This window comes from Emydura macquarii, unplaced genomic scaffold, assembly GCF_026122565.2.
Source record: "Emydura macquarii macquarii isolate MOO-44397 ecotype Brisbane River unplaced genomic scaffold, CSIRO-AGI_Emac_v2 contig_71, whole genome shotgun sequence".
Lineage (NCBI taxonomy): Eukaryota > Metazoa > Chordata > Testudines > Chelidae > Emydura > Emydura macquarii.
In genome coordinates, this window is record NW_027130208.1 from 5163409 (window position 1) to 5181088 (window position 17680).

At 43.4% G+C, this 17680-nt stretch overlaps 1 protein-coding gene across 8 annotated transcripts in view; it reads right to left on the reverse strand.

Moving 5' to 3' along the window:
- Nucleotides 1–17680, reverse strand: part of ADAMTS9 (ADAM metallopeptidase with thrombospondin type 1 motif 9) — a 133940-nt gene that overhangs the window by 35218 nt on the left and 81042 nt on the right. For all 8 annotated transcript variants that reach the window (XR_010918582.1, XR_010918584.1, XM_067541751.1 and 5 more), the window contains one exon: nucleotides 397–564. Coding sequence is in view for 6 of the 8 variants with exons in the window: in XM_067541751.1 (XP_067397852.1) it covers nucleotides 397–564 (168 nt within the window). In the remaining 2 variants the exon portion in view is untranslated. The remainder of the gene's footprint in view (nucleotides 1–396; nucleotides 565–17680) is intronic.

Sequence of the window (17680 nt, forward strand, 5' to 3'; positions counted from 1 at the left end):
AATGATAAATAAACAACCATTTTAGCTTCATATGCCTCCAAACTAATCACAGTTGTACTCAGGATCAAAAGTATTTTAAGAATAAATAATAAGAATGAGAAAAGAGTCTGGTTTACACACAAATGCCTTTCCAGCATCAGCCAAAGGAACTTACATTGGTGCTTCTTTGTTATCAGTCGACCACCTTTCTGAACATAAAAGCCGGGCCAGGTCTTCAGCTGGCCCAAATCGGTGCATCTCCATTGGCTTATGTGGAGCTACGCCGATCTATACCAGCTGAGATGTCACCCAGAACATTTATGCTTTTAATACTGCAACAGGGTAGAAATTAGGCTGCAAACCATTCAACGGATAACGAATATCAAACGGTGCAAAAGATAAAATGTTGCATCTCACCTGTCCCCAGTCTCCCGTTTTCCACTTCGGACATCTGCCCCCTCTGCACTTTCTTTGCACATTCGGTTTAGCAAGGTGCTTGCAATAATCGCTATCTAAGCGGTTTCCTTCCTTTGAGAAGCAGTAAACACTTCTGTGTTTATGTCCCCGTCCACAAGAGGCAGAACACTGGAAATGGAAAGCAAGAGACAGTTTTAACTATATTGTTACATTGGTAACTATATTGTTAAATAAGGTATTTATTCTCAACACAACAGGCCAAAAATTGCACCATCAACCTCACCCTGGTAGTCAGTAGAGATGAGGGGTGGTAACTGAGGACAGAATTTAGTCCATGAGAAAAGTCCTCATTTGTATCATGTATTGCCTCTTATTCTTGCTTGTGAATACCTTTATAAGCAGAAAATACCAAGAACAACACAAAGGAACGAGACAGGAGTTGGCCTTGAGCAGGAATACAACAACTAGAGCTTGGCTGGTATAAGTCAGCATGGCTCCAGTGACTCTAAAGGAGCAAAGTCAATTTACAGCAGCTGAGAACCTGGCCCATAGAGTGGCACATTCTACCACTAAAAAAATTGAAGGGCTAGAATCCCTTTTGGGTAGCCATTTACTCATGTGCCAAGAAGAAGAGTAAAATGTTATGCCCACTTTGCACAGGTTTAAACGACTCCACAAGGGGCAAAGCAGTGGAGAAACAAACCCATACGCTTCCAAACGCCAAGTTTCTAAAGCTATGTTTGTTTTATGTTGTACCAAACGGTGTAGACTGATTTATTTTTTTTTAATTGAATAAATACAGAAATCAGGACAAGCTCCCACTTCAGATTTATATGGTTTGAAACCAACTCAGAAGAAGGCAGAGCATGAAGAATCAAAGGAAAAAGCAAACCAGCAGGTGTGTGAGCTGTAAGCTTTGCAGTGAAGCGACTAATTTCAACCTCTCTCTGCGGGTTCATTGAACGTTTTCAAATGTGAGCACTTGTGGCATGCCAACCCTAAGCAACTTCACTTTGATTTCAGATTAGTCTCCTCCACGAGATTTAGGAATCAAAAGAGGCCTGGAATCACGGCAAGAATTTAATATGACAGTTTCTTGTAGAACAAGCCTCTGACTCAGCATGATGCACTGAGCGATTCAATTTCAGTTTCTTCATTACATGTTATGCAAGTCACTGCAGGTTATATCACAAACATACCGGCTTAATCCTTCAGCACAAACACGTGGTTTCTCCCACTATAACTGTTCTCCTGTTTTTGTTTTAGAATGGAACAAATGCAAGAAGATGGAGATAAATCATGTCAAATAGACCTCAAGCATCTTCCTTCCTTTTGATGTGACTCTTATCAGGGCTTTTACTAAGAAATAAATCAAGCCAAAAGGATGCCCTCCTCACCCCTCCCCGCTGGTAACTAGAAACACAAGGACTGTTCATGGAAGTTACATTAGGTCTAGAAATTGGCCGGAGCAACCCCCAGCTATTATTAATTACAGTGTTGGTGCTCTATTTTGTTAGATGCCACACTGACAAGCAGTCAGAGAGAGTCCCTGCTCTGAAGGGCTTACAAACTAAATCGACCAGACAAAAGGGGGGAGCAGGGGAGAAAGCACATAAGCAAACAGGAGAAACTGAGGCAAGGAGATATTTTAGGCCCCAGGTCAGGAAGGCCCTTAGGCACGCATTTAAACGTTACTCTGAACAGGGATTTTCCCCTGAAGCAGAGCCCAAGTGACTTTCCAAGACATACAGGAAGTCTGTGACGGAGCCAGGAACTGAATCCAGATTTCTTGAGTCCCAGTCCAGTGGCTTAAGCACATAAGAATGGCCATACTGGGTCAGACCAATGGTCCATCTAGCCCATTATCCTTTCTTCCGACAGCCAGATACTTCAGAGGGAATGAACAGAACAGGGCAATTATTGAATGAGCCATCCCTGATCATCCACTCCCAGCTTCTGGCAGCTAGGGGCTTAGGACACTTAGAGCATGGGGATGCGTCCCTAATCATCTTGGCTAATAGCCATCGACGGACCTATCCTCCATGTATGTATCTAAGTCTTAAGCAGTAGATCATCCAGATGCAGAGCGTGGGGAAGTCCAGATCCAAACCTTTTGCTTGGCTCCAGTCATTGTAACATGATAAGACAAAACCCTGAAGCTAAACAGGCCTGGTCTTTGAGAAGTTCAGGTCCATATTTGAACTTTGTGTCTCAGGCCCAGCCCATTACTTCATAAATTACTTGTTCGGCTGGCCGGCTGGCTGTCCACTTCTTATTCCTTATGTCTGCAGGGGCCTGATCTATAGCTCCTTTCATCTCGAAGGATCCCAAACTGCTGCGCAACCCACGGAGCAGATTTTTGAAATCCTTATCCAGATTGTGTAGTAGTTATTGATGCTCGTCTCATTAACGTCAGCTGGGTGTTATTCAACAGAAGAAAAAATTACTAAAACTGGTACCGTGTAAACAGAGTATCCCAGAAACGTGACTACCCTTGAGATGGATTAAAGGACAGTCCACAGCACAACACTGGAAATCAGGGAATAGAAAATTTAGCCAAAGCTACTAGGATTAATTTTTACTCTTACAAAAAGAGCCATGGGATATTTATCGTTATCGTAGAGCAGATATCCAACATGATTTTTAGCATCTCCCCTCTCCCCACCCCTCTATAGAAACCTGCATGGTGAACAATCTACCTTGGAAATCTACATAACAGAGTTGACCCCACTGGCATTTACCAGGTATTCAAATGTTCATGTACTTGAGCAATTTGGGTACGTGATTGGGAAAGTGGGAGCCAAATTCCAGCTCAACTGTAAAGTAATACAGTCTACTATGTAGCCCCCAAAGAGCAGAGAAGATGAACCAGCATAGGACGTAGTGGTGCCTATTTGGTGACCCTAGTTAGACAAGCTTGTTCCATCCCTAGCACCTCAGCCATGTCTTGCTACAGTCGTGGGCTTTCAGTAGGCTGAAGTTTCCTTTGGATGAGTCGATCCACTGTGCAACCCAAGAGAAAACCACATGTATTTTCAGCTAGAGGAGGGCCTTTAAACTTTGCTAAGAGTTTTGTTGATGCTGTACTGTAGTTTCTAGGTGGGCCAGCAAAATAGCTCAGCCTCACATTAAAAAACAGAGAAAATGCAGTTCCTTCCTCCAACGTAGGGATGTCTTAAAATTATGGAAAGCCACAATCTTGACAAAATTTCAGATGTCGACAGAAAAAAAAGGGTCAGCATTTTTGCAAAAAAATTGTCTTGCTTTTTGCCAGGCTTCAGAGTTGGTAAAAAAAATTAATGACATTTTTCATTGCAAACTCAGGGTTTTTTTTGTGAAAAATGTATCCTAGTTTTCAAACAGCTCAACTCCAAAGCAAATGTAATTAAAAAGAAATTGTGTCTGGGCAGCAAAAATTAAGACTATTCTCAAATATTGGTATAACCAGATACCTTCTAATGTTTTCATTGGTTTACTGTCTTTGGACTAAATCCTGGCATTGATTATTTAATACAAATTTCCACTATCTTCATTACGCATTCTGCACCAGGAATAATGTCAGATAGGGCTCTTAAACATCGCAGTGAAAATCAAATAAGTCCCTAGACTTGATAAGTATTTTTCCCCTGTCAATGGAGAAATATGAGTTTTTAATACATATATTGTTCTCCAATTTAGTATATAGAGAGACTAATAACAATGCTCCTTGCACAACGCCTTTGTAGGGAGCTGAAAGCATTTGACAAATACTCTGTCTTACAAGAACTGTGGTAGTGGTAAGTATTTTTATCTTCATTTTACAGATTGATGTATGGAGAGATTCAGGGTCCAATCCTATGAGGTGCTGAGTGCTTTTATAGAAGGTCAACACCTTACAGGATGAAATCCGAAGCGAGTTGGGGGTCACACATGCAATTCATTCTCAGTACCAGGAAGAGTATCGAGAATATGTGAATACAGTCTTCCTTCTGGGAAAAGAGTTCTCCACCTGTAGCACACAATAGCCTAGTCTCCTGTGGGCTGTAATACTTTGATCTCATTTTGGTTATTGGCCTTAGTGTGCAGGTGGCCTGTGATATACATGATATGATCTGGTGATATCTTCTGGCCTTAAACTTGATATCTCTAGGCGAGTTACAGACCCATAGTTACAGGCCCATAGTTACACGTACATTTGACTAATTTTGCTAATGGTTGCATATAATTGGGATATTCTCAAGATGCCATGTCTGGTACCAAACATTCTTAAACATTTTTAGATCTAAATCGTATTTACTTTCACGTACACGTGAATTGTAAACTCTTCTGCACTTAAAGAAATGATAGTAGGATGAACAATCAAATGCAACTGAGACTTCGAGGTTAAAAATCCCTTTGCCAAGAGCGTGCATGATGTTCTTTTAAATTCTTTTCAGGTTTCTCCAGTTTTATCGGGTGCACAGTTTTTAATCACATGTGATGCAGAAAATAAGCTTAATAGTGTGCTGAGGCTCTACTGTGTGTGATTTATGGATGATACACACTGGGGTGGTGCACTATGACTAATCTTTTATTTCTAACACTGGAAGAATGTTGCATTTTACTAACAGAATTTAGAATTCTTTTATAGCTAGAAACTACATGGTCCGCTTACAATTTCTATTAGAATCAACTCCACCGTGAGGTAGGCTTTGATCTTGGTTTCTTTAAAGCATAAGAAGTGTAAAGATGAAAATACTTCCTTTTTTCTTGCGTTTTGTTTGTAGAAAATGCTTTAAAGTAATGGGGAAAGAGGGAAATTCTCTTTTTACAGAATATTAGCCTAATCCAAAGCTCCCTGACGTCAATAGAGAGATTCCTGCTAACCAAAGTAGTTTTTGGATCTGGCCCTCGAGGTGTAGCAGAGGTATTGGAAGGATGGTCTTATGCTAACTGGGTTTCTAGACTTAGGGGGTCGTACTCTCAGACATGCTCATTGTTAGTCTAATGCTGTTCCCACTGAAGTGCTTTTGAAAATTCTACCCTATGTTCCAAAACGGGGAGAACGTCTGACATAACAAAGGAAACAACAACACAATCCAACAGGGATCTTGAAATCTAGCCTTGTGCAAAACTCCCATTAGCTATGGCTGGGGTTAAGCGAGTGGAAAGACTCCAGGAAGTCGATACCCTGGGGTTTCATATACTTCAGAGCTCAAATTCCGTGGAGAATTCCCGTTTGTTTGAGAGAAAGGATAGCCCAGAAAGCCACTATGAGATACTGCAATTAGTCTGCACAGGCAACTTCCACTGATGTTAGCCACTGACGGAGGACTGCACAAGGCTCTACAAGCCAGACTGTTCTCGTGTTTGCACCAGCCTAAACTGGAGTCACTCCCTTGAGATAACGAGCAATCAGAAGCTGGCGAGATGGGTAGCTAGAGGAAAGTTTTAGACACATACTGTTGGCCAGTGAACTTAGAACAGAAGTTCAAGTGAAGCTTCTCTTGCATCTTTCAGCACTGCCCCAAACCTTTACTCCCTACCCCCCTCCAAAGCCCCATGCTGCAGAGAGCCTCTCTCTCACAGCTACATGTGCTAGCATGAGCTAGACAGGTACTTCAGAATGGCCAAAGAAGTCCCACTCCACTCCCAACAGGCTTAATTCACTGCCAGCTAGGGAAGATAATTGGATGGTATTAGCACAAAGAGATGAAGCTGTGGTTTTATCTCACAAACCCTTATGTGGGGGTGATTTCTAGTCAATTTCACTTTTGTTTACTGTCAGTTTCACCCTTCTGCTTCTCATACTTAAGCAGGTTGCCGCAATGTTCGGGTTGAGAAAAGAAATGTAGAGAAAGGTTATTGCTTTAAAAATAAACTCTGCCCACCACACTAAAAGTAGAGTGAAACATTTCTATTGTTTATTATCATCATTATTCTTTAAAATGCATATAGCACCATCATTGTGGCTGGGGCTTTACAGAGAGATAAACAATTTCTTCCTGGAAAAGCTTAGACTCAGTATTCTGGGTGCATAGGTTTAATTTATTTCTATTTTTGTATGATTAATTATAATAAGGGACCTAGAGTCTGGGAAAGGTGTCTATTTTTTTAAAACAAAAACCTAAAATGTACTACTTAAATTAAATAAATATTCTTAAAAATAATATTTTCTTTTTAGTTTTTCTCACCAAGGTCAGTGAAGCTATAATTCACAACGTGACGCAAAACGTCTCCTGCGATGCAATGTTCTGTTCCATTGTACAAGTGCTGGCATGTTCATTTTTACAGAAATTTGCTTTCTATTTCAGACTTCAAGAACTATGAAGATGATTTTATTATTACCAACTATGAATGAATTGCATCAGATTATTCCTCATTGCCTTTCCTATGTATAAAATTTGGAAGATAAGATACCACCTTCTTCATTAAGGCTCTTACAAAATGGAGAATCTGCAGTAGATACCAAGATGTCTGACTGGCTTAGTGGCTGAAAAGAATGGAATATGTTCCCACAAAGACCATTTAGGTTATAAAAGATTTGCACAAATTATAATCAGTTAGGACCAGCTTCTGCAACAGGATCGATGTGGGTGGATCCCAGGGCAAGAGCTGATCCTTATAAGGTGCACACTTTACACAATCTGTATGTTCAAAATGGATGACGGGCTGTAACTATGGTGCAGATCTGCTAACTACCACCAAGAATATAGATCATTCTTCAGAGTAAGAAGATTTTTTAGAGTGCGATCAAGGCCATTTTTACGGAGACTGTGCAGCAGTCTTACAATTTGAGAGGTATTACATGTAATGAATGCGCAAGTGACAACAAAGGGAATTCCCAAAGATAATTATAATCAGTTACCTGAGAAAGGGAGGGAAAAATCAGGCTAAAAACATTTTTATCAGATTTTGCAATGTGCAACTTTTCAGAGACAATTAAAAACCAGTTCCTGAAGGTTTAAATTCCCACACTTTTAGGATCAAACACTTATTCATCCTATCCAATAATCTTAGCTGAAACGTATACTAGATGAAGCGAAACAGAAAAATTAAAGAGATTAATGTTTCTTCTTCATACGACGTGGTGCCATTTTACGTTAGACACTAAGCTGCTGAAATTCAGTCGGCCTCCTTAAATGCAGCTCTAGCCAGATCATGGCAATCAGGTAACTACTGCACTTAACCTCACTGGTGCATGCAAACAGATCCACTCACAAGTAGTGCAGAGTGGCCCTATTAAGCCTGCAGCGCCATTTTCTATTTTCAGCATGAAGAGATGTTAAGATTGGGGCTGTCAAATGATTACAAAGATAATCGCAATTAACCGTTTTCATTGCGCTGTCAAACAATCATAAAATAGCCATTTAAATTTAGTATAAATTTAGTATAAATAAATATTTTTCTACATATTCAAATATATTGATTTCAATTGCAACACAGAATACAAAGTGTACAGTACTCACTTTATATTATTTTTATTACAAATATTTGCATTGTAAAAAGATAAACAAAAGAACTAGTATTTTCCAATTCACCTCATACAAGTACTGTAGTGAAATCTCTTTATCGTGAAAGTGCAATTTACAAATGTAGATTTTTTTTTTAAACAAAACTGCACTAAAAACAAAACAATCAATATAAGACCAGAACCTACAAGTCAAAGCATGAAGGGGCATATGAATGTTTAGCATATCTGGCATGTAAATACCTTGCGAACGCCTGTTCAGGTGACATTGTAAATAAGAAGCAAGCAGCATTATTTCCTGTGAATGTAAACAAACTTGTTTGTCTTAGCGATTGGCTGAAAAAGAAGTAGGACTGAATGGACTGGTAATAGGTGAATTGAAGAATACTATTTCTTATGTTTATCTTTTTTACAGTATGATTTATTGTGACTATTATTTTAATCTAGTTCATTTGTTTTGCGTTAATCGAATGCAATAATTTTGATTAATTGACAGCCCTAGTTAAGACCTATGAATATATGTTAGCAAGATTAGCAGGGATAGAGTCTGGCCAACTGGCTGCTTTTTGTACCACATGGATTTTTTAAAATATATTGAAGTCTTTACATGGCATGCAGCGACACAGAAACAACTTCCAAAAGTGGTGGTGTACAGGATTTGCTAATTTCATAGGCCCTGATTCAGCAAGGTATGTAAGCGCCTGCCTAATTTTAAACACACAAATAATCCCATTGATTTCAGTGGGATTAGTCACTTGCTTAATTAAGGCATAGTTTTCACACAGAACTACTTCACCACCTTTGTGGAATGCATGGTGCTAATGTTTGCAACGGTACTATTATATCTCTCTTACTGTTGTAAAGCTCTGGTAACAGGCCAAAAGATATGTCAGCTATTTACAAGTACAATGTGCAGAGTAATCTTTACGCTAAAGAGACAGAGCCACGGAAGCAGGGACATAAACAAAAATGACCATTTACTCCATGCCACCAGAGTCCACAAAGGGTTCAAAAGGCCCCCGAGATAGGCACTGTAATGCTTAACATTCCACAGACGTTGTAAGAGAAAGGAGGGAACTGAAAAGTAAACGACCAATGGGATTTTTCTTGAATTAGATAAAATTGAAATATTTGGGAAAGAAAATGTACATGCCTGCTAAGAACACTTTTTTTTTTAAACTAGTAGTTTATAGAAATGTGCCTGAGAACACTTCAGACCAAATTCCACTGATGTTGCTGGGTTTCCTTAAGGGTGAACAGGACAGAACTTGCCTATGTTTCCTTAAGGAAAGTGATTGTATACCTCCATGGTCACAAGTGTGTCCTGTTTGGGTTTTCAGCCACATGAAAGATGCTTTTACAACACTCTACTTGGCTTCTTTTAGACTTTTGCAATCCAATCCAGGCATCAGAAGTCTGATCAGTCGAGCAGGTTGACTTTTCCTGACCTTTGAATTTTTGAATTTGTTTCTCACTGCCCCTGCCCCCCTCCCCCCCCCGGGGCGGAAAAAAAAAACCAACAACAACAACAACACACTGCCTTCAAATGGAGTTGTGAGTGCTCAGAATCACTGAAAATCAGAGCCTTTGGACACATCTACACTGCAGCGGGCTACATCTCCCGTTGGGATATCTGGCTATTTCCAGCTTGGGTGGATGCACACATGCTAGCTCTGCTCCAGCTAGCCCACTAAAATGGTCATGACAGTGTGGACTGGTAGCTGGGCCAGCTGACCAGTAAGTACCTAGAGCCTCAGAAGGGATCATACTGGGGTGGCTAACTCATGCTGCTGCCCACACCCTTGCAGCTATGCTGCTATTTTTAGCATACTAAAAATCCATCAGAGCTAGTGTGTGTATGTCTACCTGAGCTGGGAATTACACCTCCATCTGCAGTGTCGACATACTCTAAGTGTGCAAAGACAGGAACCCACAATCTAAGGCACCAAAATCAGTGGGTGCTGTGGAAAATTTTGCCCTAAGTGAATACTGTGCAATTTGTACACCAGAGATGGAGGCGGGCGTAGCCCATTTTACTGGTCTGTCTGGGTACGTCTCCACTGCACACTGAGACCGGGCTCTGATTCAGGTGTGAGCCCAAGCCCCCCTTCTGTCCACAAACAGATCAGTCTGCCTTGGGTCAATGAACACTCAGGACCCGGTCCTAGGACCCTGCCAAGGGTCAGAGCCAACCAAGCCCTGCCGTTTTGCAGTGTGGACACAGCTCAAGCCGCAGAGGCGAGTCAGAAGGTCTGCATAGTGCAATATGGATACGTTAGTATGGCTGTGGCACCCTGGTCCAGTAGCCATAAACACAGGTTTACAATGCAGAGTGGATACTCAAGTGCAAGGTCAGAAACACTGAGTCCACGAGCCTGGGTGCCATAGACGCAGGCTCACACTACAGGGCTAAAAATAGCAGCGCAGATGGTCCGGCTCAGGCTGGAACCTGGGCACTGAAAACCGCGAAGGGGGTTGACCCGGGAGGTCTGAGACTCACTTCTGCAGGGTTTTGTTTTTGCAACATAGATGTACCCTTAGGGTGGCCATGCAGTCACACCCGCAGAGACTGCCCTGGGTCAAGCAACTCTTTGGCAGGGAGGCTGTGCTAACTCTTCAAAGAGCTGAGCCAAAGCCTGCTGAGTTCGGTGGAAAGATCCCCAGTGACTTCTTCATGCTTTGGATCAGGCCTCAAATCGGAGGACAACAGGGAGCTCTTAGTACCACTACAGTACAGGAAAAAGTCACGCCTCCGTTTTTCTCCCAGCAGCATCCAGGTAATGTTTGTAACCTCCCGTATTTCCTGCTATCCAATTATTATGGCTGTCCTGTGCCATCTATTCTGCACCGTCCTGATACTCTGAAGACCACAGAATTTTCCCATGTGTCCCACGGTCCATGCCACTTAACTTCAAAAAACCACACCTAATAATGACTCGAGTCGCGCTGGCGTGGGCAGCATTGCTAGAGCCATTTCCCCCTGTGAATTAGCTGCTGACGTGTTTTCCATCAGCACAAGGCATGCATGTTTTCCTTCCTTCTCCACACTCCAGGGCACATTCAGGAATGACGTCTAGGTTCCATGAGTAAAAGTGTAAAGGAGTCTGTGCATGCAGGAGTCCAGGGAAGCGTGATTGACATGCTGAGGAACTAAAATGGGATCAATTAAAGCAGAGGGTTGCCTAATTTAATAATAAAAGTGTGATGTCAGTTAAGTATTAGTAGAATGGTAGAGCCTAGAGGCCCCTGTAAGCTATTGTTGTATTATGCTAGGTGCTGTACAAACACATAGTTAGAGACAGTCCCTGCCCGGAAGAACTTACAATTTAAATAGGCAAGACAAACAAAGTGACTTGCCATAAGGATTTGGTAGCACAGCTGGGTCTCTAAAGTGTTGCCTTCAAACAGAATATATCTTATGATGACTCTGTATTCAAATACATCACTGATCACATGCTCTCCAGAGGCTAACATACGGCGCTTAGTGTCAAGGAAATTATCGTGCATGCAGCAAACTCACCTGCCTTACACCGATGAGTTAGTACAAAAAATAAAAACCATGAATAGAGTTCCTTAAATGTCTTTGCAACTAGGCTGACAACGCTATTTCTTTAACAACCAAACAGAACAGTGAATATAGACGTTATATTTCTGGTAAATGCCGGCACGCGCAGAGTCCAAGAGAACAGTGTATTCTTCTTTCTAAAGAACAAATCTATTACTATTTCTAGTACTTCAGCAATGAGGAAATAACTATTATTGTCGTCTAGGGTATGTATACATGTATACATTTGCAACATGGGAAAAAATACGTGCAGGCTTCAAACAACAGCCCAGTGATCCAGTTTGAAGGCATTGCACTCTTCATATCATGCTTGGAAATTTCATTTCTGTGTTACTGCCCTTCGCTCTTTCCTGCAATCTGGCATAATGTTAAATGACCGTACGGGAATTCAGTGCTTTGGAAGACGGATGTTCCCCTGTATATAAATGGCAAGCATTGCTGCTATTTTTCCTCCCGCAGAGTGGAATGAGGATTAGCTCTTTATGAAGTCAAAATCCTATGTACCTACAGAAGAGCCCACTAGTGGAACAAATACGCTGAAGTGATGCCTCGCTGTCTGAAATCACTTCATGAGCCATCAGCATTTGTCACCACAATTGCTAAATATCTGCTACATCAAGTTCATGCCAATGTGCTGCAGAGACCAGCAAACGCCCATCTCATTGGGAAAGGGGGTACTAAAGAAGGGTAAATAAGTGAACTCGGAAAACATATGTTGCTGTATAATAAAGAAGAACTTAATGCACTTGTCGAATACACCCTTTGTGTTCAAGGACTCTCGCCTGCTACCTGATTTCACGGCATATGCAAGAAACTTTGGGTGCTCATATAACAAGCTGCTGGCAGCTGCTGGCAGGGGTTAGAGCAGTGGTTCCCAACCCTTTTGACTCAAGGGTCACAGATATCATTTTCACAACCCTGAAGGGCTACCAGTCTCCGCCAGCAGCCCCCCTCCGTATGCACACTGCAGCCAGCGGGAAGGAGTTCAGCGAGGAGACTGCCTCCCTCCTTGATCTCCCGCCCACCTGGTTGCAGCAGGGAAACCGCTCCCGTTCCGTAGTCCTGGGTCCCTAGGCAGTGGCTCCACTCTGCAGCCAGGGGGACAGGAGATCAGTGCTCCTCTCTTCTGGCTCCAGCTGGGACCCCAGCACCTAGGGACCCAGGTGGAGCGCTTTGGCGTGCTCCCTGCTACAGCCAGGGGGAGGGGAGCGCTGATCTCCTGTCCCGTTGGCTGCAGCAAGGAGCCGGCACCGGTTTTGTAGTCCCACAGCAACACGCTCCGCCTGGGTCCTTAGGCAGTGACTCCCTGTACAGCCAGCAGGAGGGAAGCAGCCGGCCAATTTGAAAGCCCCTGAGGGCCACTTTTGGTCCACGGATCATAGGTTGGGAACCACTGGGTTAGAGTGAGAGGGTTGCAACTCCCTGGAAGAAGGAAGGCAAAAATTCCGATGGGTATTTTAATGTCGGAACATGGGCTGAACTAAAAAGGAGGGTAGGACAAGAGCAGTAGGAGAGCAGATACAGCTGATCAGCTCTGTTTCCAGGCACCGCCGTCACTGAGAAAATACTAGGGGAACAAGGGAACAATTCTTCATCTAAAACAAGTCCTAACTAGGAAAACACAGGTCCAAAACAAATTCAATTATAACACGATGAATTTAAATGCACAGGGCCAGATACTGATCGGGTGCAAAGCACGGTAGCTCCGGTGACTTCAGTGGAAGTATAAGGATTGACACCGATGAGGGTTAGACCTACAAGGAATCAAGACTGCGAAGGACTGAACATGGGGACGCTAAATCCAGCAAAGCACGGAAGCTTGTTTAAGCACTTGAATATTCCCACTGATTTCGGTGGGACTGCCCAGATGCTTCCAGCGAAGTAGAAGTTCAAGTCCTTTGCTAGATGGTTTCCAACCCGCTCAGCAGAAAAGCTAGCCTGAAAGAAGCGTCTGCTGGAGCATCTGTCTGTGATTGGAGGCTGTAGTTTGGGCTCTGTTTAATGCCATTAGCCAGATCCTGATTGTGCAGTAGCATAGTAGATAACTAAGAGTGTCTTTCTGAGACGAGGGGGCAAAAATACAAGATAAAAAGAAAAAACACGCAACTGCGCAGTAATCCTCAGCCAGAGCCTGAGATGACTCAGACCCCCGGCACAGCCGGAGAGCACTCATCCTTCAGGTGAGCTGCAGCAGCCAACCCACGAGCCAGGACCAGGTCAGAGGACCCCAAAGCAGCCTATTTATTCCCCACGGGAAGAGCACCAAGCCAGTCTGTGCAGTGTCACAGCTCAGCTGGGAACTCTCCCTCTGCCTCCTGGTGTTACAGACTGCCTGGCCTTCCAGCCTGTTCTCGCCGGCTGACCCATCCCAGCATCCACCTGCTCAAAGCGGCTCCACCCCAGCCTCGGTGAGTTGCCTTGACAGCAACTGAGCCTTGGACATTGACCAAATTTCAGTTAAAAGAAGCCCACTGTTTGCAGTTTGGCTCTACCAGCAGATAAAGCAGGTGAAGGGAGAACAGCTGTCATATTAACAGTCCTTCCTATTAACGAAGTCACAGTCGAACAAACCGCTCAGTTTTCTTAAGGAGCTTTTCAACAGAACACGAGCAACACGAGAACTACAACATACCTCTGAACTGCGTTAAAGTCAACTGCATGCCGACGGTATGAGTCACGTCAGATGCCACAATCCCACCAAGCAGAAGAGGTTCCGCAACTGTCTTTACATGAGCATTTAAAGTGCCTCGGAACATTTTCCCTGTATTCCTACTCACAGACATGTTCTTAGAAAAAAGAAAGGGAAGTTTCAGGGTATCGTGACATTATAAACCGTGACACAATCTTCGGATTCACGCGTGCATGCGTGTACAGCTCCTTTTCACCCAAGTGTCTCTTCTCATCCAATGATACAGGAGAAATCATTTTATACTGTGATAAAATAACTACATTTATCCAGATGCCAATAAGGGTATGAAATTATTAATTTCTTCAGCACTGTAAGTACTTTCAACTATTCATACTCTCCACTCCACATGGCATAAAGCAAACACTGTATCATGATTTCAGGATTAAAAAGCATGGTCATTCATTATGCATTAATCCAGTATGTGTCTAAGAGTTAAATTTACTGTTAACAACTTTAGCTTTCAGTTCCCGAAGTTTTTTCCTTCTAGGAATTTTCTAGTTTTTTTTTTAATCTAGATAATATACAGTGTATAAAGAAACCAAGATAGTGCATCCATAAATCCATCCATAAATACGTATGCACACAAAACTTCACAAACTGAAAGGTAAGGCTGCAATAGTAATTCTAATCCTTATAACAAATGCCCAAGAGTAGTCCTGGTTCAGCTACCATTTCCTACTTGTGGACTGTTAATTGCAAAATTCAACCCTGATTCAGGTCAGCAATAAAGCATGTGTTTGACTCCTAATGAAGTCAATGGGCCCTTAAGCACATGCTTAAAGTTAAGCACTTGCTTACGTGTTTTACTGAATTGGGGCCCTAAATTGTAGGTCTGTGAGATGCTAAACAATACAATAATGCTATAGGGCCGTACTGTGACTGTAACCCCTCTGGAGTTAGTTGTTTCTGACATATTACTCTAAGCCTCTAGGGGACTCGCCCTTGAACTACAGAGGCTCTGGACTCCATTTCCCAGACTGCTTAGACAGCAGGCCAGCGATAGAACAAGGTGGAAGCTACTACCAGAACCAAGTAGAAGCCAGAACTCCCATACAAAAGGGTTGGGTTGTTGTTGGAGTGGAGCAGAGAGAAGCATCATGGCCTGGGAGGTCCCCATTAAACTTCCCATTCCTACTAGAGGGAAATGTTGAACCCTGGTGGTGGTTACTGGGTCACTGATGGGTGTCGGCCCAGAAAAAGACCAGCAACCTGGGAGGCTGAGGCGCAATTCCAGATCAGGCCTCCAAGAGCCAGTTTCATTTTCCCTGGGATTCCAGACGAGGGAGCTTCAGGACAATCCTACCCTTTTAGGGATGAAGACCTTGTAAGAAATCCCATGTCTGTTGATTTTTCTCGTGGCCAACGATTACAGTGCTGCATCCCCCAGTAAAGAATGGATTCTCCACTCACATGCTGCCCCGGCGGGTGCTAGGAGGGAGCTGGGGGGACTGGGCCCATTGGTAGTGTTGACAGGCGGAGGGTTTCAGGTATTGTTGCTATGTTATTATTCCAGTTATGCCTATTCTTTCCTTATCCCTTATTCTCTGTTCCCTGGAGCTAATAAAGTCCACTGATTGTCATGCTGTTACTTTGGGGATTGTGGTCCTTACATCCCTGAGCTACTGGGCTACATTCCTAGTATATTACATGGCGGTAAACGTTTTCTCAAGGGGCAGCACCCCTTGTGTTCCTGGCACAGAGAGAAGTCACCTTGAGTGGAGACACTGGGCGCCAAAATAAAGACCCCAGGACCCATGCCCCTGAGGGAAGAGAGAAGAAGCCCCCAAGCAACAGGGAGAAGGCCTCAGGGCTGGGGTTACATGACTTTATTCAAAGTGGCAAGCATCCGCCCTGCCCCAGGAGCAGCTCAGGGATGGGCTTATGACTTCGAATCACATTTTCTTCCTACCTTGCCCCCGTGCTCCAAGAGGCCGAGACAGTAATTTGCTACTGGTGTAGGACAGTAACAAATTACTGCCCCCACTGTGTTGGTTCAGCTGGCAGAGCCTTGCCCTTTGGCAGGACAATGACAGGCTCTGCTCTCTCCTTGCCCTTCCCCACCCACTTTGGGGTGCAGGGACCCTGCAGCCTGGCGAACATGCTTCCTGTCTCTCCTCCCTGCAGAGAGCGGCGATGCATTACTCAGATGGCTGATTTTCTTAGAGAAGCACTAAATAATGATTTTTTAAAACCTGTGGACAGAAGATATAATCTTACATGGTCTGTTCAGAAAGTCTTGCCACCGCAGAGCATTAAGTGTGTTGTTGTAGTTTAGCATGAGACTCAAGAAATCATTATACAAATTCATTTCTGATTACATTCTACTTGTCTTTAATTTCCACTGTTCACTGTTAACATTAAACATTGTAAAGGTATGCAATATTTATATAAAATTAAATAACAATATTGGAAAAATAAATACACTTTATTACATAACAGGGGAGTGCCCAGAAATTTAACTTTGCCTCCTTTTGGAGGGGCATATTCTGTGCTCCCCCCAGCAGGAGCTCACTCTCCTCTCCCCCCCTCCCCCCCCACGCCCCCGGACCCAGGAGTAGCTCGCTTTCCCTTCCCCCACCCTGCCCCGCCACCCCGGGACCGAAGGAGTTCTGTGCCCCGAACGATTATTGGAGGGGCCTGTGGCCCTGTTCCTTCCTCCCCCGTGCATGCTCCTGTTACATAAATACGTAAATCCACACTGCTGAAAAGTTTCAGCTAATACTATACTCTTGTTTCAAAAGTGACCAAACGTATGGTAGTGACACTCCATCTCAACCGATGAAGTATGAGCAGAAGGATCTGTCTAATCAATGTCAGAGCTAGAAGCAAGTGAGATGATTCAACACTAAAAACTGGACTTTCCCAGTGGACTAATGGTTTATGGTAATATGAAAACGAGGGAGACGTGTATATTGATTGTATTTTTCAGGAGAAACCAAACTTGGGTTGCTTGTTGAGCCCACAGGTTAGCATCCAGCTCCTCAAATATAGCTCTGGAATCACTTAAGGCAGAGCTTGGGCAAATAACAGTTTAGATACTTGACTTTTCATGTCAAGACTGTACACGGAAATAATCGTGGCCCAGTTCAGAAAGCTTTTCTCCAGCAGGAATTTTGCAGGGAAACGACTGCAGAAGGGGGGTGACGCTACAACTGAGTACTTTGGTCACAAGATTCTCCACTGAAGAGCTAAAGCAAACGTTAATTAACGGAAGAATAAGGACACGGTTTCCTACTGCACGTGCCCAAGTGCTACAAGACTGATTCTGCACACCTGACTCAGCTCATTGACGCCTGGCACCAATGGGAGGTTTGGCTGTGGAAGGAATGCAGGACGGAGCCCTATGTATTAAACACCGTGGGGCAGGTTCAGCTGTGGTGTAAATGGGCACAACTGCACTGAAATGGACAGTTATGCCACAGCTGGATTCAGCCCGATGGTCTGTTCCCGAAGAGACAAATGCTGGATTACACCAAAAACCAACGTAACAGGCTATCAGCCGCCTTTCATTCTTGCCACCGTTCAAGCACGTGAAATAAAAGCTAGCAGCAATCTTCAGTACGTAGTTGTGGGAGAAAACAACTGCTTTTGGGGATGGAGC